General features: G+C 55.5%; 1 protein-coding gene across 10 annotated transcripts; it reads right to left on the bottom strand.

The window, feature by feature from the left end:
• Positions 1–1,143: 1,143 nt before the first annotated feature.
• LOC116409849 (histone deacetylase complex subunit SAP25-like) lies at positions 1,144–7,524 on the bottom strand. 10 transcript variants are annotated; one of them, XM_031899589.1, is made up of 7 exons: positions 7,028–7,290; positions 5,436–5,522; positions 4,837–4,843; positions 4,739–4,806; positions 4,541–4,663; positions 1,891–1,985; positions 1,144–1,818 (listed from the first exon to the last, which is right to left on the bottom strand). In XM_031899589.1, the coding sequence occupies exons 1-7, from the start codon at positions 7,149–7,151 to the stop codon at positions 1,519–1,521; spliced, it is 804 nt and encodes a 267-aa protein (XP_031755449.1). In that variant the 5' UTR covers positions 7,152–7,290; the 3' UTR covers positions 1,144–1,518. The 10 variants fall into 10 exon arrangements, with proteins under 10 accessions (XP_031755449.1, XP_031755451.1, XP_031755453.1 ...); XM_031899591.1 differs by having other exon boundaries at positions 6,961–7,104; XM_031899593.1 differs by lacking the exon at positions 4,541–4,663 and having other exon boundaries at positions 7,028–7,524.
• Positions 7,525–21,821: the final 14,297 nt, after the last annotated feature.

Genomic DNA, 21,821 nt, shown 5'->3' with positions numbered 1-21,821 from the left:
GTGCTCCCAATGACAAATACACAGTTACCTGTAGTACCAAGTTCTGCCTGTTCCCAGCTCCATAGAGAATAGTGGGACAGCGCTCCCAATGACAAATACACAGTTACCTGTAGTACCAAATTCTGCCTGTTCCCAGCTCCATAGAGAATAGTGGGACAGCGCTCCCAATGACAAATACACAGTTACCTGTAGTACCAAATTCTGCCTGTTCCCAGCTCCATAGAGAATAGTGGGACAGCGCTCCCAATGACAAATACACAGTTACCTGTAGTACCAAGTTCTGCCTGTTCCCAGCTCCATAGAGAATAGTGGGACAGCGCTCCCAATGACAAATACACAGTTACCTGTAGTACCAAATTCTGCCTGTTCCCAGCTCCATAGAGAATAGTGGGACAGCGCTCCCAATGACAAATACACAGTTACCTGTAGTACCAAGTTCTGCCTGTTCCCAGCTCCATAGAGAATAGTGGGACAGCGCTCCCAATGACAAATACACAGTTACCTGTAGTACCAAATTCTGCCTGTTCCCAGCTCCATAGAGAATAGTGGGACAGCGCCCCCAATGACAAATACACAGTTACCTGTAGTACCAAGTTCTGCCTGTTCCCAGCTCCATAGAGAATAGTGGGACAGCGCTCCCAATGACAAATACACAGTTACCTGTAGTACCAAGTTCTGCCTGTTCCCAGCTCCATAGAGAATAATGAGACAGCGCCCCCATTGACAGATACACAGTTACCTGTAGTACCAAGTTCTGCCTGTTCCCAGCTCCATAGAGAATAGTGAGACCGTGCCCCCAATGACAGATACACAGTTACCTGTAGTACCGAGTTCTGCCTGTTCCCAGCTCCATAGAGAATAGTGAGACAGCGCCCCCATTGACAGATACACAGTTACCTGTAGTACCAAGTTCCGCCTGTTCCCAGCTCCATAGAGAATAGTGAGACAGCGCCCCCAGTGACAGATACACAATCCTGCCCTGCTTTATGGCTGAGATTCTAGGCATCTAGATAAGATTCCTTGCTGCAGCCCGGAGCCATAGGCCATGTCAGCTATTTATTCTCATGCCTCCCCCATGAATCATCCTATACTGGGGCATTACCCCAGCCCGGGGCACAGGGCGTGGAGCAATCACATCCCTCATTAAAAATACTCATGTCTGCGGCGTAACCCGTAAATCTACATGATATCACTTAGTGTGTATGAGACCTACCACCCCTGCTGGAAGGCTGTTCTCTGTATCTGGAGATAGATATGTGGTTGTGCTAAACATGAGCCCTGGGAGGGGCAAACAGCTTTAAAGGCAAAGCTAAGCCATTATGCCATGTTCCTGGGGCCCCAAGGGGGAAGCATTAAGGCTCCGGGGCCAAACTGCATTCTCATTGGCTTTAATAGAAAGTAAAAAACAAAAACTGTTCCAACTGACACAAAGGGAAACTTCAGAGCAATAAAAATATAAAAATAAACTTTAACAGCCCCACGGGGGGGGGGGCATAATCCTCAGTCTTTGGGGCCCCATTACTGCCCAGAACGTGGGGGGCAGGCCCCTGAAAGGGATAATAAGGCACAGACAGCGTCCGCCTCACTGGGGGAGCACTTGGGGAAAGTAGAAACGGCGCCCCCCGGGGGGAAGGGGGATTCAGGCACTTGGTTTTCCACCTCCTTCATCTTGTACTGAGGACTCAGGCATCTTGTGTCTGTGTGGGAGGAGCCAGCCAGCGCAAGGGGTGGAGCTGAAGGACTCGCTTTGGGGGCGGCCAGGTACTCACAGGGAGCCATGATAGGAGCAGGGGTGTTTAGGGAGAAACAGCTGAATATCTGGGGAAAAAGAAAGAACATTTGCCCTTTAATCTGTATAGAAAGCCCCGCCCCCTGTAGGGTGTCACTCACTTCCTGGGTCCCAGGAGACAGGCAGTTGTAGGTGCGGTGCCCGGGGCTCATTAACGGGTCACTGTAGAAATAATCTGCGCAGTTGAGGGTAAATCCTGGGGGTGAATGAGAGGAAGGGGCATTAGGGCAAGGGGGCAATTCAACCCTGGAGGCCGGGGGCTAAGTGGGTACAACACTTCCCTTATACTGACTGGGCAAAGGGACGGTGCCCCCCGGTGGTGCGGGCAGTGCCACATTAACCCCCACGTTAGGGAGGAATCAGGGATAAAGCGCAGATGGAACTTCCATTTCCTCCTTCTGCCGTTATTATTATTAATACGTTTCCACGGCAACCGGCACGTCAGCCGACGCACGGCCAGGGACATTCAGCAGCCGAGTCACTGCCGGCCAGGAAGGAGCCACGTGCGCCCCCAACCCGTGTACCAATGGGCTCCGTGGCTTTAAAGGGCAACTAACACCTCTACATTACAATATCAATATATGAGTGAGATACAGATCATTATCCCCAAGGTTTGGGGGTGCAGGAGTATAGGGGGGCCAGTGGGGTCCCTGACTGATGTACAATATATGTGTGAGATACAGATCATTATCCCCAAGGTTTGGGGGTGCAGGAGTATAGGGGGGCCAGTGGGGTCCCTGACTGATGTACAATATATTGTGTGAGATACAGATCATTATCCCCAAGGTTTGGGGGTGCAGGAGTATAGGGGGGCCAGTGGGGTCCCTGACTGATGTACAATATATGTGTGAGATACAGATCATTATCCCCAAGGTTTGGGGGTGCAGGAGTATAGGGGGGCCAGTGGGGTCCCTGACTGATGTACAATATATGTGTGAGATACAGATCATTATCCCCAAGGTTTGGGGGTGCAGGAGTATAGGGGGGCCAGTGGGGTCCCTGACTGATGTACAATATATGTGTGAGATACAGATCATTATCCCCAAGGTTTGGGGGTGCAGGAGTATAGGGGGGCCAGTGGGGTCCCTGACTGATGTACAATATATGTGTGAGATACAGATCATTATCCCCAAGGGTTTGGGGGTGCAGGAGTATAGGGGGCCAGTGGGGTCCCTGACTGATGTACAATATATGTGTGAGATACAGATCATTATCCCAAGGTTTGGGGGTGCAGGAGTATAGGGGGGCCAGTGGGGTCCCTGACTGATGTACAATATATGTGTGAGATACAGATCATTATCCCCAAGGTTTGGGGGTGCAGGAGTATAGGGGGGCCAGTGGGGTCCTGACTGATGTACAATATATGTGTGAGATACAGATCATTATCCCCAAGGTTTGGGGGTGCAGGAGTATAGGGGGGCCAGTGGGGTTCCTGACTGATGTACAATATATGTGTGAGATACAGATCATTATCCCCAAGGTTTGGGGTGCAGGAGTATAGGGGGGCCCAGTGGGGTTCCCTGACTGATGTACAATAATATGTGTGAGATACAGATCATTAATCCCCAAGGTTTGGGGGTGCAGGAGTATAGGGGGGCCAGTGGGGCCCTGACTGATGTACAAATATATGTGTGAGATACAGATCATTATCCCCAAGGTTTGGGGGTGCAGGAGTATAGGGGGGCCAGTGGGGTCCCTGACTGATGTACAATATATGTGTGAGATACAGATCATTATCCCCAAGGTTTGGGGGTGCAGGAGTATAGGGGGGCCAGTGGGGTCCCTGACTGATGTACAATATATGTGTGAGATACAGATCATTATCCCCAAGGTTTGGGGTGCAGGAGTATAGGGGGGCCAGTGGGGTCCCCTGACTGATGTACAATATATGTGTGAGATACAGATCATTATCCCCAAGGTTTGGGGGTGCAGGAGTATAGGGGGGCCAGTGGGGTCCCTGACTGATGTACAATATATGTGTGAGATACAGATCATTATCCCAAGGTTTGGGGGTGCAGGAGTATAGGGGGGCCAGTGGGGTCCCTGACTGATGTACAATATATGTGTGAGATACAGATCATTATCCCCAAGGTTTGGGGGTGCAGGAGTATAGGGGGGCCAGTGGGGCCCCTGACTGATGTACAATATATGTGTGAGATACAGATCATTATCCCCAAGGTTTGGGGGTGCAGGAGTATAGGGGGGCAGTGGGGGTCCCTGACTGATGTACAATATATGTGTGAGATACAGATCATTATCCCCAAGGTTTGGGGGTGCAGGAGTATAGGGGGGCCAGTGGGGGTCCCTGACTGATGTACAATATATGTTGTGAGATACAGATCATTATCCCCAAGGTTTGGGGGTGCAGGAGTATAGGGGGCCAGTGGGGTCCCTGACTGATGTACAATATATGTGTGAGATACAGATCATTATCCCCAAGGTTTGGGGGTGCAGGAGTATAGGGGGGCCAGTGGGGCATAGTTTGGGGGGGTGGGATTACTGGGGACACCAGTCAGGTTTGGGGGTTCGGGGGGGCAGTATATATTTACCCCACAGTGAATCAGTTGCTGAACAGCTGGTTCCGACTCCACGTCAGACCTTTCCCTCGGCTGAACTCGGGGACTTTGGACCCCCCCCCCCCGCGCCGCTATGGGGTGATGTCTGGCTGCTGTCAGTGCCCAGTCTGAAGGGGCATTACTGGAATTTGCCCCCCCCCCCCCCACCATACAATACCCCCCCCCGGCACCTCACCTTCTTTCTTCCTGTTCTGCATGGGGAGGGTGAGCGCCCCCTGGCGCAGGGCGACGGCGGCACAGAAGGCCTGGAAGGAGGGGTGGTACAGCACCCGGGAGCTGTGGTTGGTGGGGCAGTTCCCTGGGGCAATAACATAGAGGGCAGTTATTACAGTGGGGTAATACCACAGGGCGGGGGGGTCAGGGCGAGGCTCACCTGGGGGCACCAAGGCGCTGGCACACACTGGCTCGTTAGTCCTCTGCCCGCCGTCAGGGGCCCTGCAAGAGGGGGTACAGCGGCACATTTAAAGGGGAAGTAAAACTGCAAATAAAGTTACATAGAAAGGTACATGCCGAGGCGCTATTGGCTCTTTAGCCACACAGCATGGCACCCCCGGCCCCCCCAGCCCTGGCACCCCCAGCCCCCCCAGCCCTGGCACCCCCAGCCCCCCCAGCCCCGGCACCCCCAGCCCCCCCAGCCCCGGCACCCCCAGCCCCCCCGGCACCCCAGCCCCGGCACCCCAGCCCTGGCAGCCCCGGCACCCCCAGCCCTGGCACCCCCAGCCCCCCGGCACCCCCAGCCCCCCCGGCACCCCCAATCTCCCCAGCCCTGGCACCCCCAGCCCCCCCGGCACCCCCAGCCCCGGCACCCCCAGCCCTGGCACCCCCAGCCCCCCCGGCACCCCCAATCTCCCCAGCCCTGGCACCCCCAGCCCCCCGGCACCCCCAGCCCCGGCACCCCCAGCCCCCCCGGCCCCGGCACCCCCAGCCCCGGCCCCCCCAGCCCCCCGGCACCCCCAGCCCCCCCGGCCCCGGCACCCCCAGCCCCGGCCCCCCCCAGCCCCGGCCCCCCCAGCCCCCCCGGCACCCCCAGCCCCCCCAGCCCTGGCACGGTGGCATCAGCGAGTCCTTACCAGAAATCCTCCTGGCAGCAGCCACAGCCTTCCTCCTCGCAGCACCAGCCCTCCTCTTCCTCCTCCATCCAGGAACCCCCACTGGGCCTGTAACACATACACAATCTATTGCCCCTTCTGCCTGCCCTCCTACCCCCACCATACGGGGGCGCCACTCATACACTATTTGGGACCTGTGCCCCTCCAGCTGCCTTCCTACCCCTACCTCCACCCTTACCTGCCCCTGCCCCCATTATAACCCGCCCCAGCCCCCACCCTCACCTGCCCCTGCCCCTGCCCCCGCCCCACTATAACCTGCCCCAGCCCCCACCCTTACCTGCCCCGCTCCCATCATAACCTGCCCCAGCCCCCACCCTTACCTGCCCCTGCCCCCACTATAACCTGCCCCAGCCCCCACCCTTGCCTGCCCCAGCCCCCATCATAACCCGCCCCAGCCCCCACCCTTACCTGCCCCAGCCCCCACCCATACCTGCCCCAGCCCCCACCCTTACCTGCCCCAGCCCCCACTATAACCTGCCCCAGCCCCCACCCTTACCTGCCCCAGCCCCCACTATAACCTGCCCCAGCCCCCACCCTTACCTGCCCCTGCCCCCACCCTTACCTGCCCCTGCCCCCACTATAAACCGCCCCAGCCCCCACCCTTACCTGCCCCTGCCCCCACTATAAACCGCCCCAGCCCCCACCCTTACCTGCCCCTGCCCCCACTATAAACCGCCCCAGCCCCCACCCTTACCTGCCCCAGCCCCAGCCCCCACCCATACTTGCCCCAGCCCCCACTATAAGCTGCCCCAGCCCCCACCCTTACCTGCCCCTGCCCCCACCCTTACCTGCCCCTGCCCCCGCCCCACTATAAACCGCCCCAGCCCCCACCCTTACCTGCCCCTGCCCCCACTATAAACCGCCCCAGCCCCCACCCTTACCTGCCCCAGCCCCAGCCCCCACCCATACTTGCCCCAGCCCCCACTATAAGCTGCCCCAGCCCCCACCCTTACCTGCCCCTGCCCCCGCCCCCACTATAAACCGCCCCAGCCCCCACCCTTACCTGCCCCCTCCCCCACTATAACCCGCCCCAGCCCCCACCCTTACCTGCCCCAGCCCCCACCCTTACCTGCCCCAGCCCCCACTATAACCCGCCCCAGCCCCCACCCTTACCTGGTCCTGCCCCCACCCTTACCTGCCCCCTCCCCCACTATAACCCGCCCCAGCCCCCACCCTTACCTGCCCCAGCCCCCACCCTTACCTGCCCCAGCCCCCACTATAACCCGCCCCAGCCCCCACCCTTACCTGGTCCTGCCCCCACCCTTACCTGCCCCCGCCCCCACTATAACCCGCCCCAGCCCCCACCCTTACCTGCTCCTGCCCCCACTATAAACCGCCCCCGCCCCCACCCTTACCCGCCCCCGCCCCCACCCTTACCCGCCCCCACCCTTACCCGTCCCAACCCCAACAGCGCCCCCTTACCCACCCCCTAAGATTCTGACTCCCAATTAACCAGTTCTCTGCCAGCAAACTCCATATCACCTACAGGAGACTTTCCGGCCTGGGCTACTAATACCGGGGGTGGGAGCTGCCATACAGACACATGTACCCACAATAAGCAGCGCTCAGCTCCCGCATTACCACTTTGCGCCGATAGGGGACGCGCACACACAGCGCCGCTGTTACTGAGGGGGCAATGAAGGCCGCAGCGAGTCCCACAAGGTTTTGAGGCGCCATCGCTCTTAACGACTGCCCCCTAGGGACGGGAGGGTGCGCTGCACTAGAGAGCCGGGCTGAGCGCTGGGAGCTTGTAGGCTTACGGCTGATCAGCGCCACCTTGTGAGCAGAGAGAGGAAGTGACGGAGCGGTAACTGCAGCTATTATGCGCTGCGCAGGGATACGGGGAGGGGAGTGTATGACTGTCAGCCAATCAGCTCATAGTTATTATATGGACTGACTGTATCCCACAGCCGCACCGGACCTTTATCCTCTGTTTGGGGGGCGGGGCGCCCAAGTGCGTTACTTGCCCCTGTACCTGGGGCTGTTAGTCTTTATACAGAAATATAGTATCTGTCTGCAATCAAATAGGTCCAAATGGGCAGTACAGTCAGTATAGAGACCGGCAGGCAATACAGTAAGGGTACAGGCTGGCACACAGGGGCACGGGCAGTACAGTCAGTATAGAGACCGGCAGGCAATACAGTAAGGGTACAGGCTGGCACACAGGGGCACGGGCAGTACAGTCAGTATAGAGACCGGCAGGTAATACAGTAAGGGTACAGGCTGGCACACAGGGGCACGGGCAGTACAGTCAGTATAGAGACCGGCAGGCAATACAGTAAGGGTACAGGCTGGCACACAGGGGCATGGGCAGTACAGTCAGTATAGAGACCGGCAGGCAATACAGTAAGGGTACAGGCTGGCACACAGGGGCACGGGCAGTATGGTCAGTATAGAGACCGGCAGGCAATACAGTAAGGGTACAGGCTGGCACACAGGGGCATGGGCAGTACAGTCAGTATAGAGACCGGCAGGCAATACAGTAAGGGTACAGGCTGGCACACAGGGGCACGGGCAGAACGGGCAGTATAGAGACTGGCAGACAATACAGTAAGGGTACAGGCTGGCACACAGGGGCACGGGCAGTACAGTCAGTATAGAGACCGGCAGGCAATACAGTAAGGGTACAGGCTGGCACACAGGGGCACGGGCAGTACAGTCAGTATAGAGACCTGCAGGCAATACAGTAAGAGTACAGGCTGGCACACAGGGGCACGGGCAGTACAGTCAGTATAGAGACCGGCAGGCAATACAGTAAGAGTACAGGCTGGCACACAGGGGCACGGGCAGTACAGTCAGTATAGAGACCGGAAGGCAATACAGTAAGGGTACAGGCTGGCACACAGGGGCACGGGCAGTACAGTCAGTATAGAGACCGGCAGGCAATACAGTAAGAGTACAGGCTGGCACACAGGGGCACGGGCAGTACAGTCAGTATAGAGACCGGCAGGCAATACAGTAAGGGTACAGGCTGGCACACAGGGGCACGGGCAGTACAGTCAGTATAGAGACCGTCAGGCAATACAGTAAGGGTACAGGCTGGCACACAGGGGCACGGGCAGTACAGTCAGTATAGAGACCGGCAGGCAATACAGTAAGGGTACAGGCTGGCACACAGGGGCACGGGCAGTACAGTCAGTATAGAGACCGCAGGCAATACAGTAAGGGTACAGGCTGGCACACAGGGGCACGGGCAGTACAGTCAGTATAGAGACCGCAGGCAATACAGTAAGGGTACAGGCTGGCACACAGGGGCACGGGCAGTACAGTCAGTATAGAGACCGGCAGGCAATACAGTAAGGGTACAGGCTGGCACACAGGGGCACGGGCAGTACGGTCAGTATAGAGACCATCAGGCAATACAGTAAGGGTACAGACTGGCACACAGGGGCACAGGCAGTACGGTCAGTATAGAGACCATCAGGCAATACAGTAAGGGTACAGGCTGGCACACAGGGGCACGGGCAGTACAGTCAGTATAGAGACCGGCAGGCAATACAGTAAGAGTACAGGCTGGCACACAGGGGCATGGGCAGAACGGTCAGTATAGAGACCATCAGGCAATACAGTAAGGGTACAGGCTGGCACACAGGGGCACGGGCAGTACATTCAGTATAGAGACCAGCAGGTAATACAGTAAGGGTACAGGTTGGCACACAGGGGCACGGGCAGTACAGTCAGTATAGAGACCGTCAGGCAATACAGTAAGGGTACAGGCTGGCACACAGGGGCACGGGCAGTACAGTCAGTATAGAGACCGGCAGGCAATACAGTAAGGGTACAGGCTGGCACACAGGGGCACGGGCAGTACAGTCAGTATAGAGACCGGCAGGCAATACAGTAAGGGTACAGGCTGGCACACGGGCACGGGCAGTACAGTCAGTATAGAGACCGGCAGGCAATACAGTAAGGGTACAGGCTGGCACACAGGGGCACGGGCAGTACGGTCAGTATAGAGACCGGCAGGCAATACAGTAAGGGTACAGGCTGGCACACAGGGGCACGGGCAGTACAGTCAGTATAGAGACCGGCAGGCAATACAGTAAGGGTACAGGCTGGCACACAGGGGCACGGGCAGTACGGTCAGTATAGAGACCGGCAGGCAATACAGTAAGGGTACAGACTGGCACACAGGGGCACGGGCAGTACGGGCAGTATAGAGACCGGCAGGCAATACAGTAAGGGTACAGGCTGGCACACAGGGGCACGGGCAGTAAGGTCAGTATAGAGACCGGCAGGCAATACAGTAAGGGTACAGACTGGCACACAGGGGCACGGGCAGTACAGTCAGTATAGAGACCGGCAGGCAATACAGTAAGGGTACAGGCTGGCACACAGGGGCACGGGCAGTACAGTCAGTATAGAGACCGGCAGGCAATACAGTAAGGGTACAGGCTGGCACACAGGGGCATGGGCAGTACGATCAGTATAGAGACCGGCAGGCAATACAGTAAGGGTACAGACTGGCACACAGGGGCACGGGCAGTACAGTCAGTATAGAGACCGGCAGGCAATACAGTAAGGGTACAGGCTGGCACACAGGGGCACGGGCAGTACGGTCAGTATAGAGACCGGCAGGCAATACAGTAAGGGTACAGGCTGGCACACAGGGGCACGGGCAGTACAGTCAGTATAGAGACCGGAAGGCAATACAGTAAGGGTACAGGCTGGCACACAGGGGCACGGGCAGTACGGTCAGTATAGAGACCGGCAGGCAATACAGTAAGGGTACAGGCTGGCACACAGGGGCACGGGCAGTACGGTCAGTATAGAGACCTGCAGGCAATACAGTAAGGGTACAGGCTGGCACACAGGGGCACGGGCAGTACGGTCAGTATAGAGACCGGCAGGCAATACAGTAAGGGTACAGGCTGGCACACAAGGGCACGGGCAGTACAGTCAGTATAGAGACCGGCAGGCAATACAGTAAGGGTAAAGGCTGGCACACAAGGGCACGGGCAGTACAAGTCAGTATAGAGACCGGCAGGCAATACAGTAAGGGTACAGGCTGGCACACAGGGGCATGGGCAGTACGTCAGTTATAGAGACCGGCAGGCAATACAGTAAGGGTACAGGCTGGCACACAGGGGCATGGGCAGTACAGTCAGTATAGAGGACCGGCAGGCAATACAGTAAGGGTTACAGGCTGGCACCACAGGCGGCATGGGGCCAGTACAAGTCAGTGGATTAGAGGACTGGCAGGCAATTACAGTAAGGGGTACAGGCTGGCACACAGGGCATGGGCAGTACGGTCAGTATAGAGACCGGCAGCAATACAGTAAGGGTACAGGCTGGCACACAGGGGCACGGGCAGTAAGTCAGTATAGAGACCGGCAGCAATACAGTAAGGGTACAAGGCTGGCACACAGGGCACGGGCAGTACGGTCAGTATAGAGACCGGCAGGCAATACAGTAAGGGTAAAGGCTGGCACACAAGGGCACGGGCAGTACAGTCAGTATAGAGACCGGCAGGCAATACAGTAAGGGTAACAGGCTGGCACACAGGGGCACGGGCAGTACGGTCAGTATAGAGACCGGCAGGCAATACAGTAAGGGTACAGGCTGGCACACAAGGGGCACGGGCAGTACGGTCAGTATAGAGACCGGCAGGCAATACAGTAAGGGTACAGGCTGGCACACAGGGGCACGGGCCAGTACGGTCAGTATAGAGACGCAGGCAATACAGTAAGGGTACAGGCTGGCACACAGGCACGGGCAGTACGGTCAGTATAGAGACCGGCAGGCAATACAGTAAGGGTACAGGCTGGCACACAGGGGCACGGGCAGTACGGTCAGTATAGAGACCGGCAGGCAATACAGTAAGGGTACAGGCTGGCACACAGGGCACGGGCAGTACAGTCAGTATAGAGACCGGCAGGCAATACAGTAAGGTACAGGCTGGCACACAGGGGCACGGGCAGTACGGTCAGTATAGAGACCGGCAGGCAATACAGTAAGGGTACAGACTGGCACACAGGGGCACGGGCAGTTACAGTCATTGTATAGAGAACCGCAGGGCCAATACAGTAAGGGTACAAGACTTGGCACCAGGCACGGCATACAGTCAGTTAGGACCGCAGCAATACCAGTAAGGGTACAGGGGGGCTGGCACACCAGGGCACGGCAAGTACGGCAGTATAGAGACCCGGCAGGCAATACAGTAAGGGTATAAGGCTGGGCACAGGGGCACGGGCAAGTACAGCAGTATACGAGCCCGGAAAGGCAATACAGTAACGGGTACAGGCTGGCACACAGGGGCACGGGCAGTCGGTCAGTATAGAGACCTGCAGGCAATACAGTAAGGGTACAGAAGGCTGGCACACATGAGGGCCACGGGCAGTACGGTCAGTCTATAGAGGACCGGCAGGCAATAACAGTAGGGTACAGGCTGGCACACAGGCGGCACGGGCAGTACAGCAGTATAGAGGCACCGGCAGGCAATACAGTAAGGGTAAAGGCTGGCACACAAGGGCACGGGCAGACAGTCAGTATAGAGACCGGCAGGCAATACAGTAAGGTACAGGCTGGCACACAGGGGCATGGGCAGTACAGATCAGTATAGAAGACCGCAGGCAATACAGTAGGTAACAGGCTGCACACAGGGGCATGGGCAGTACAGGTCAGTATAGAGACCGGCAGGCAATACAGTAAGGGTACAGGCTGGCACACAGGGGCAATGGGGCAGTTACAGTCAGTATAGAGACTGGCAGGCAATACAGTAAGGGTACAGGCTGGCACACAGGGGCATGGCAGTACGGTCAGTATAGAGACCGGCAGGCAATACAGTAAGGGGTACAGGCTGGCACACAGGGGCATGGCAGTACGGTCAGTATAGGACCGGCAGGCAATACAGTAAGGGTAAGGCTGGCACACAGGGGCACGGCAGTACGGTCAGTATAGAGGACCGGCAGGCAATACAGTAAGGGTACAGGCTGGCACACAGGGGCACGGGCAGAACGGGCAGTATAGAGACCGGCAGGCAATACAGTAAGGGTACAGGCTGGCACACAGGGGCACGGGCAGTACGGTCAGTATAGAGACCGGCAGGCAATACAGTAAGGGTACAGGCTGGCACACAGGGGCACGGGCAGTACGGTCAGTATAGAGACCGCAGGCAATACAGTAAGGGTACAGGCTGGCACACAGGGGCACGGGCAGTACGGTCAGTATAGAGACCGGCAGGCAATACAGTAAGGGTACAGGCTGGCACACAGGGGCACGGTCAGTACGGTCAGTATAGAGACCGTCAGGCAATACAGTAAGGGTACAGGCTGGCACACAGGGGCACGGGCAGTACAGTCAGTATAGAGACCGGCAGGCAATACAGTAAGGGTACAGGCTGGCACACAGGGGCACAGGCAGTACGGTCAGTATAGAGACCGGCAGGCAATACAGTAAGGGTACAGGCTGGAACACAGGGGCACGGGCAGTACGCGTCGGTCAGTTATAGAGACCGGCAGGCAATACAGTAAGGGTACAGGCTGGCACACAGGGGCACGGGCAGTACAGTCAGTATAGAGACCGGCAGGCAATACATAAGGTAAAGGCTGGCACACAGGGGCACGGCAGTACAGTCAGTATAGAGACCGGCAGGCAATACAGTAAGGGTACAGCTGGCACACAGGGGGCACGGGCAGTACGGTCAGTATAGAGACCGGCAGGCAATACAGTAAGGGTACCAGACTGGCACACAGCGGCACGGGCAGTACGGTCAGTATAGAGACCGGCAGGCAATACAGTAAGGTACAGACTGGCACACAGGGCACGGGCAGTACGGTCAGTATAGAGACGGGCAGGCAATACAGTAAGGGTAAAGGCTGGCACACAGGGGCACGGGCAGTACAGTCAGTATAGAGACCGGCAGGCAATACAGTAAGGGTACAGGCTGGCACACAGGGGCACGGGCAGTACGGTCAGTATAGAGACCGGCAGGCAATACAGACGGGCAGTACAGTCAGTATAGAGACCGGCAGGCAATACAGTAAGGGTAACAGCTGGCACACAGGGGCACAAACTGATGCCCATTGCTCCAGGAACTCACTCAGTTAGTGAAGGATCTGTCTCTGCCGGCGGCTTCTGCAGCTCTCCCCCGTCTGTCTCTCCCCCTCCTGCCCCCCATCTTATCATCTCCCCCCCCCCCCCATCCTTCCTACCCCTACCCTTATGGACTGCCCCCTCCCTCACCCCATAAAGTGCCCTATCCTGAGAGCTTTCTCACCAAGGGGCAGACTAAGCCTGGTGTATCCCTTTAAATCCAATTATATCTATTCGGCTATAAGTGCCCACCTATCCCTAATTCACTGACTTTAGGTACCTTAGAGTGTAAGCTCACTGGGGCAGGGACTGATGGGAATGGGATAGGGACCTTAGATTGTAAGCTCACTGGGACAGGGACTGATGGGAATGGGATAGGGACCTTAGATTGTAAGCTCACTGGGGCAGGGACTGATGGGAATGTTGATAGGGGCTTAGATTGTAAGCTCACTGGGACAGGGACTGATGGGAATGGATAGGACCTTAGATTGTAAGCTCACTGGGACAGGGCTGGATGGGAATGGGATAGGGACTTAGATTGTAAGCTCACTGGGACAGGGACTGATGGGAATGGGATAGGGCCTTAGATTGTAAGCTCACCTGGGACAGGGGCTGATGGGAATGGGATAGGACCTTAGATTGTAAGCTACTGGGGCAGGGACTGATGGGAATGTATAGGGACCTTAGATTGTAAGCTCACTGGGCAGGGACTGATGGGAATGGGATAGGGACCTTAGATTGTAAACTCACTGGGGCAGGGGCTGATGGGAATGGGATAGGGGCCTTAGATGTGTAAGCTCACTGGGTCAGGGGCTGATGGGAATGGATAGGGACTTAGATGTAGCTCACTGGGCAGGGGCTGATGGGAATGGGATAGGACCTTAAGTTTGTAAGCTCACTGGGGCAGGGGCTGATGGGAATGGGATAGGGGCTTAGATTGTAAGCTCACTGGGGCAGGGGCTGATGGGAATGGGATAGGGACCTTAGATTGTAAGCTCACTGGGGCAGGGACTGATGGGAATGGGATAGGGACCTTAGAGTGTAAGCTCACTGGGGCAGGGACTGATGGGAATGTGATAGGGACTTAGATTGTAAGCTCACTGGGGACAGGGCTGATGGGAATGTAATAGGGACCTTAGATTGTAAGCTCACTGGGGCAGGGGCTGATGGGAATGGGATAGGGACCTTAGATTGTAAGCTCACTGGGGGCGGGGCTGATGGGAATGTGATAGGGACCTTAGATTGTAAGCTCACTGGGGCGGGGCTGATGGGAATGGGATAGGGACCTTAGATTGTAAGCTCACTGGGGAAGGGGCTGATGGGAATGTGATAGGGCCCTTAGATTGTAAGCTCATTGGGGCAGGGGCTGATGGGAATTGGATGGGACCTTAGATTGTAAGCTCACTGGGGCAGGGACTGATGGGAATGGGATAGGGACCTTAGAGGTGTAAGCTCACTGGGGCAGGGACTGATGGGATTGATAGGGACCTTAGATTGTAAGCTCACTGGGGCAGGGACTGATGGAAATGGGATAGGGACCTTAGAGTGTAAGCTCACTGGGGCAGGGACTGATGGGAATGTGATAGGGACCTTAGATTGTAAGCTCACTGGGAACCAGGGGCTGATGGGAATGTGATAGGGACCTTAGATTGTAAGCTCACTGGGACAGGGGCTGATGGGAATGTGATAGGGACCTTAGATTGTAAGCTCACTGGGGCAGGGGCTGATGGGAATGGGATAGGGACCTTAGAGTGTAAGCTCACTGGGCAGGGACTGATGGGAATGTGATAGGGACCTTAGATTGTAAGCTCACTGGGACAGGGGCTGATGGGAATGGGATAGGGACCTTAGATTGTAAGCTCACTGGGGCTAAGGGCTGATGGGAAGTGAATATGGACCTTAGATTGTAAGCTCACTGGGGCAGGGGCTGATGGAATGGGATAGGGACCTTAGATTGTAAGCTCACTGGGGCAGGGACTGATGGGAATGGGATAGGGACATTAGAGTGTAAGCTCACTGGGGCAGGGGCTGATGGGAATGGTGATAGGGACCTTAGAGTGTAAGCTCACTGGGGCAGGGACTGATGGGAATGTGATAGGGACCCTTAGATTGTAAGCTCACTGGGACAGGGCTGATGGGAATGTGATAGGGACCTTAGATTGTAAGCTCACTGGGCAGGGGCTGATGGGAATGTGATAGGGACCTTAGATTGTAAGCTCACTGGGGCAGGGACTGATGGGAATGGGATAGGGACCTTAGATTGTAAGCTCCCTGGGACAGGGGCTGATGGGAATGGGATAGGGACCTTAGATTGTAAGCTCACTGGGACAGGGCTGATGGAATGTAATAGGACCTTAGATTGTAAGCTCACTGGGCAGGGGGCTGATGGGAATGGGATAGGGACCTTAGATTGTAAGCTCACTGGGGCAGGGACTGATGGGAATGGGATAGCGGACTTAGAGTGTAAGCTCACTGGGGCAGGGACTGATGGGAATGGGATAGGGACTTTAGAGTGTAAGCTCACTGGGGCAGGGGCTGATGGGAATGGGATAGGGACCTTAGATTGTAAGCTCACTGGGGCAGGGGCTGATGGGAATGGGATAGGGACCTTAGATTGTAAGCTCACTGGGGCAAGGGACTGATGGGAATGGGATAGGGACATTAAGTGTAAGCTCACTGGGGCAGGGGCTGATGGGAAGGGATAGGGACCTTAGAGTGTAAGCTCACTGGGGCAGGGACTGATGGGAATGCGATAGGGACCTTAGATTGTAAGCTCACTGGGACAGGGGCTGATGGGAATGTGATAGGGACCTTAGATTGTAAGCTCACTGGGACACCGGGCTGATGGGAATGTGATAGGGACCTTAGATTGTAAGCTCCTGGGGCAGGGGCTGATGGGAATGGGATAGGGACCTTAGATTGTAAGCTCACTGGGGCAGGGGCTGATGGGAATGGGATAGGGACCTTTAGAGTGTAAGCTCACTGGGGCGGACTGATGGGAATGTGATAGGGACCTTAGATTGTAAGCTCACTGGGACAGGGGCTGATGGGAATGGATAGGGACCTTAGATTGTAAGCTCACTGGGGCAGGGGCTGATGGGAATGGGATAGGGACCTTAGATTGTAAGCTCACTGGGGCAGGGGCTGATGGGAAATGGATAGGGACCTTAGATGTAAGCTCACTGGGGCAGGGGCTGATGGGAATGGGATAGGGACCTTAGATTGTAAGCTCACTGGGACAGGGCTGATGGGAATGTGATAGGACCTTAAGATTGTAAGCTCACTGGGGCAGGGCTGATGGGAATGGGATAGGGACCTTAGATTGTAAGCTCACTGGGACAGGGGCTGATGGGAATGTGATGGGGAGGGGATGGGATAGGGCCTTAGATTGTAAGCTCACTGGGGCAGGGGCTGATGGGAATGGGATAGGGACCTTAGATTGTAAGCTCACTGGGGCAGGGACTGATTGGAATGGGATAGGGACCTTAGATTGTAAGCTCACTGGGGCAGGGACTGATGGGAATGGATAGGGACCTTAGATTGTAAGCTCACTGGGCAGGGACTGATGGGAATGGGATAGGGACCTTAGATTGTAAGCTCACTGGGGCAGGGACTGATGGGAATGGGATAGGGACCTTAGATTGTAAGCTCACTGGGGCAGGGACTGATGGGAATGGGATAGGGACCTTAGATTGTAAAGCTCACTGGGGCAGGGGCTGATGGGAATGGGATAGGGACCTTAGATTGTAAGCTCACTGGGGCAGGGGCTGATGGGAATGGGATAGGGACCTTAGATTGTAAGCTCACTGGGGCAGGGCTGATGGGAATGGGATAGGGACCTTAGATTGTAAGCTCACTGGGGCAGGGACTGATGGGAATGTGATAGGGCCTTAGATTGTAAGCTCACTGGGGCAGGGGCTGAATGGATGTGATAGGGACCTTAGATGTAAGCTCACTGGGAACAGGGGCTGATGGGAATGTGATAGGACCTTAAGAGTTGAGCTCACTGGGGCAGGGCTGATGGGAATGTAATAGGGAGCCTTAGATTGTAAGCTCACTGGGGCAGGGGCTGATGGGAATGGTTAATAGGGACCTTAGATTGTAAGCTCACTGGGGCAGGGGCTGATGGAATGAATAGGACCTTAGATGTAAGCTCACTGGGGCAGGGACTGATGGGAATGTGATGGGACCTAGATTGTAAGCTCACTGGGGCAGGGACTGATGGGAATGCGGATAGGGACCTTAGATTGTAAGCTCACTGGGGCAGGGACTGATGGGAATGGGATTAGGGCGACCTTAGATTGTAAGCTCACTGGGCAGGGGCTGATGGAAATGGGATAGGGACCTTAGATTGTAAGCTCACTGGGCAGGACTGATGGGAATGGCGATAGGGACCTTAGATTGTAAGCTCACTGGGGCAGGGCCTGATGGGAATGATGGGACCTTGGACCTTAGATTGTAAGCTCACTGGGGCAGGGGCTGATGGGAATGGGATAGGGACCTTAGATTGTAAGCTCACTGGGCAGGGACTGATGGGAATGGGATAGGGACCTTAGATTGTAAGCTCACTGGGGCAGGGACTGATGGGAATGGATGGGGGACCTTAGAGTGTAAGCTCACGGGGCAGGGGCTGATGGGAATGGATTAGGACCTTAGATTGTAAGCTCACTGGGCAGGGACTGATGGGAATGGGATAGGGACCTTAGATTGTAAGCTCACTGGGGCAGGGGCTGATGGGAATGTGATAGGGACCTTAGATTGTAAGCTCACTGGGGCAGGGACTGATGGGAATGGGATAGGGACCTTAGATTGTAAGCTCACTGGGGCAGGACTGATGGGAATGGGATAGGGGACCTTAGATTGTAAGCTCACTGGGGGCAGGGACTGATGGGAATGTGATAGGGACCTTAGATTGTAAGCTCACTGGGGCAGGGGACTGATGGGAATGGGATAGGGACCTTAGATGTAAGCTCACTGGGGCAGGGGCTGATGGGAATGTGATAGGGACCCTTAGATTGTAAGCTCACTGGGGCAGGGGCTGGGAATGGGATAGGGACCTTAGATTGTAAGCTCACTGGGGCAGGGACTGATGGGAATGGGATAGGGCCCTTAGATTGTAAGCTCACTGGGGCAGGGGCTGATGGGAATGGGATAGGGGCCTTAGATTGTAAGCTCACTGGGCAGGGGGCTGATGGGAATGGGATAGGGACCTTAGATTGTAAGCTCACTGGGGCAGGGGCTGATGGAATGGGATAGGGGACCTTAGATTGTAAGCTCACTGGGGCAGGGGCTGATGGGAATGGGATAGGGACCTTAGAGTGTAAGCTCACTGGGGGCAGGGACTGATGGGAATGGGATAGGGGACCTTAGATTGTAAGCTCACTGGGGCAGGGGCTGATGGGAATGGGATAGGGACCTTAGATTGTAAGCTCACTGGGGCAGGGGCTGATGGGAATGGGATAGGGACCATTAGATTGTAAGCTCACTGGGGCAGGGACTGATGGGAATGGGATAGGGCCCTTAGATTGTAAGCTCACTGGGGCAGGGACTGATGGGAATGGGATAGGGCCATTAGAGTGTAAGCTCACTGGGGCACGGGACTGATGGGAATGGGATAGGGACCTTAGATTGTAAGCTCACTGGGGCAGGGGCTGATGGAATGGGATAGGGACCTTAGATTGTAAGCTCACTGGGGCAGGGGCTGATGGGAATGGGATACGGACATTAGAGTGTAAGCTCACTGGGGCAGGACTGATGGGAATGGGATAGGGGCCTTAGATTGTAAGCTCACTTGGGGCAGGGACTGATGGGAATGGGATAGGACCTTAGAGTGTAAGCTCACTGGGGCAGGGACTGATGGGAATGGATAGGGACCTTAGATTGTAAGCTCACTGGGGCAGGGACTGATGGGAATGGATAGGGACCTTAGATTGTAAGCTCACTGGGGCAGGGACTGATGGCGAATGGGATAGGGACCTTAGATTGTAAGCTCACTGGGGCAGGGACTGATGGGAATGGGATAGGACCTTAGAGTGTAAGCTCACTGGGGCAGGGGCTGATGGGAATGGGAATAGGGACTTAGAGTGTAAGTCACTGGGGCAGGGGACTGATGGGAATGTGATAGGGACCTTAGATTGTAAGCTCACTGGGGCAGGGACTTGATGGAATGGGATAGGGACCTTAGATTGTAAGCTCACTGCGGCAGGGACTGATGGGAATGTGATAGGGACCTTAGTATTGTAAGCTCACTGGGCAGGGGCTGATGGGAATGTGATAGGGACCTAGATTGTAAGCTCACTGGGCAGGGCTGATGGGAATGGATACGGACCTTAGATTGTAAGCACTGGGGCAGGGCTGATGGGAAGGAAGGGCTAGTAAGCTCTGGGGCAGGACGATGGGAATGGATAGGACCTTAGATTGTAAGCTCACTGGGGGCAGGACTGATGGAATGGGATAGGACCTTAGATTGTAAGCTCACTGGGGCAGGGACTGATGGGAATGGATAGGGACCTTAGATTGTAAGCTCACTGGGGCAGGGCTGATGGGAATGGGATAGGACCTTAGATTGTAAGCTCACTGGGCAGGGGCTGATGGGAATGGGATAGGGACCTTAGATTGTAAGCTCACTGGGGCAGGGGCTGATGGGAATGGGATAGGGACCTTAGATTGTAAGCTCACTGGGGCAGGGACTGATGGGAATGGGATAGGGACCTTAGATGTAAGCTCACTGGGGCAGGGGCTGATGGGAATGGGATAGGGACCTTAGAGTGTAAGCTCACTGGGCAGGGACTGATGGGATGGATAGGGACCTTAGAGTGTAAGCTCACTGGGCAGGGGACTGATGGGAATGGCATAGGGACCTTAGATTGTAAGCTCACTGGGCAGGGGTGATGGGAATGGGATAGGGACCTTAGATTGTAAGCTCACTGGGGCACAGGACTGATGGGAATGGATAGGGACCTTAGATTGTAAGCTCACTGGGGCAGGGACTGATGGGAATGGATAGGGACCTTAGATTGTAAGCTCACTGGGGCAGGGGCTGATGGGAATGGGATAGGGACCTTAGATTGTAAGCTCACTGGGGCAGGGGCTGATGGGAATGTGATAGGGACCTTAGAGTGTAAGCTCACTGGGCAGGGACTGAGGAATGGGATAGGGACCTTAGATTGTAAGCTCACTGGGGCAGGGACTGATGGGAATGGGATAGGGACCTTAGATTGTAAGCTCACTGGGGCAGGGGCTGATGGGAATGGGATAGGGAATATCCGTCTGTGTGGGAGGGGGTAACAAAGCCGTATATACGGGGGCCTGTAAGGAACAAACAGATACAGGGATAATGTGGATATAAATGAGGGAAAGTGTGAAGTAAAAGGAATTCCTTGGGATTAACTGCCCCGGTGTGGGTATTTCTGGCTGGGTGGGGGCAGTTCCTAATCTATATAATTGGCCATAAATCCCAGGTAAATGAGGTGAGGAGTAGGATTGCTGTTGCCATTGGCTTCCCCCAGTGTCTGTAGGTTACAATGGCGCGGCCATCACATTCCTCTGTGTCATCTTTGCCCCCTCCCCCGGCACTCAGTGTTATTAACAGCTTTATTGCCCCTGCCCTGGGGTCAGTACACCCCCTGCTCACAGACATTGCCCAGATGTGACCATAAAACTCCCCCACTTGTAGGGAACTCTGAGTATCACTCATGTATTATAAGGGATACTGTACCCCCTACTGTAAATGATAAGGATATTAGCAGTCACTGAGGGGTTCTGTGCCCATATAAAGGCACAAGGCTGCAGGCTGAGTTATACAGGGAACTCTAAGTATCACTCATGTATTATAAGGGATACTGTACCCCCTACTGTAAATGATAAGGATATTAGCAGTCACTGAGGGGTTCCTGTGCCCATATAAAAGGCACAAGGCTGCAGGCTGAGTTATACAGGGAACTCTGAGTATCACTCATGTATTATAAGGGATAATGTACCCCCTACTGTAAATGATAAGGATATTAGCAGTCACTGAGGGGTTCTGTGCCCCCCCATATAAAGCACAAGGCTGCAGGCTGAGTTATACAGGAACTCTGAGTATCACTCATGTATTATTAAGGATAATGTACCCCCTACTGTAAATGATAAGGATATTAGCAGTCACTGAGGGGTTCTGTGCCCCCATTATAAAGGCACAAGCTGCAGGCTGAGTTATACAGGGAAACTCTGAGTATCACTCATGTATTATAAGGATAATGTACCCCCTACTGTAAATGATAAGGATATTAGCAGTCACTGAGGGGTTCTGTGCCCCCCATATAAAGGCACAAG

The sequence above is a fragment of the Xenopus tropicalis genome, chromosome 3, assembly GCF_000004195.4.
Source record: "Xenopus tropicalis strain Nigerian chromosome 3, UCB_Xtro_10.0, whole genome shotgun sequence".
Taxonomy (NCBI): Eukaryota; Metazoa; Chordata; class Amphibia; order Anura; family Pipidae; genus Xenopus; species Xenopus tropicalis.
Note: the sequence above shows the minus strand (reverse complement) of the source record. Positions and strands in the feature narration are given on the sequence as shown.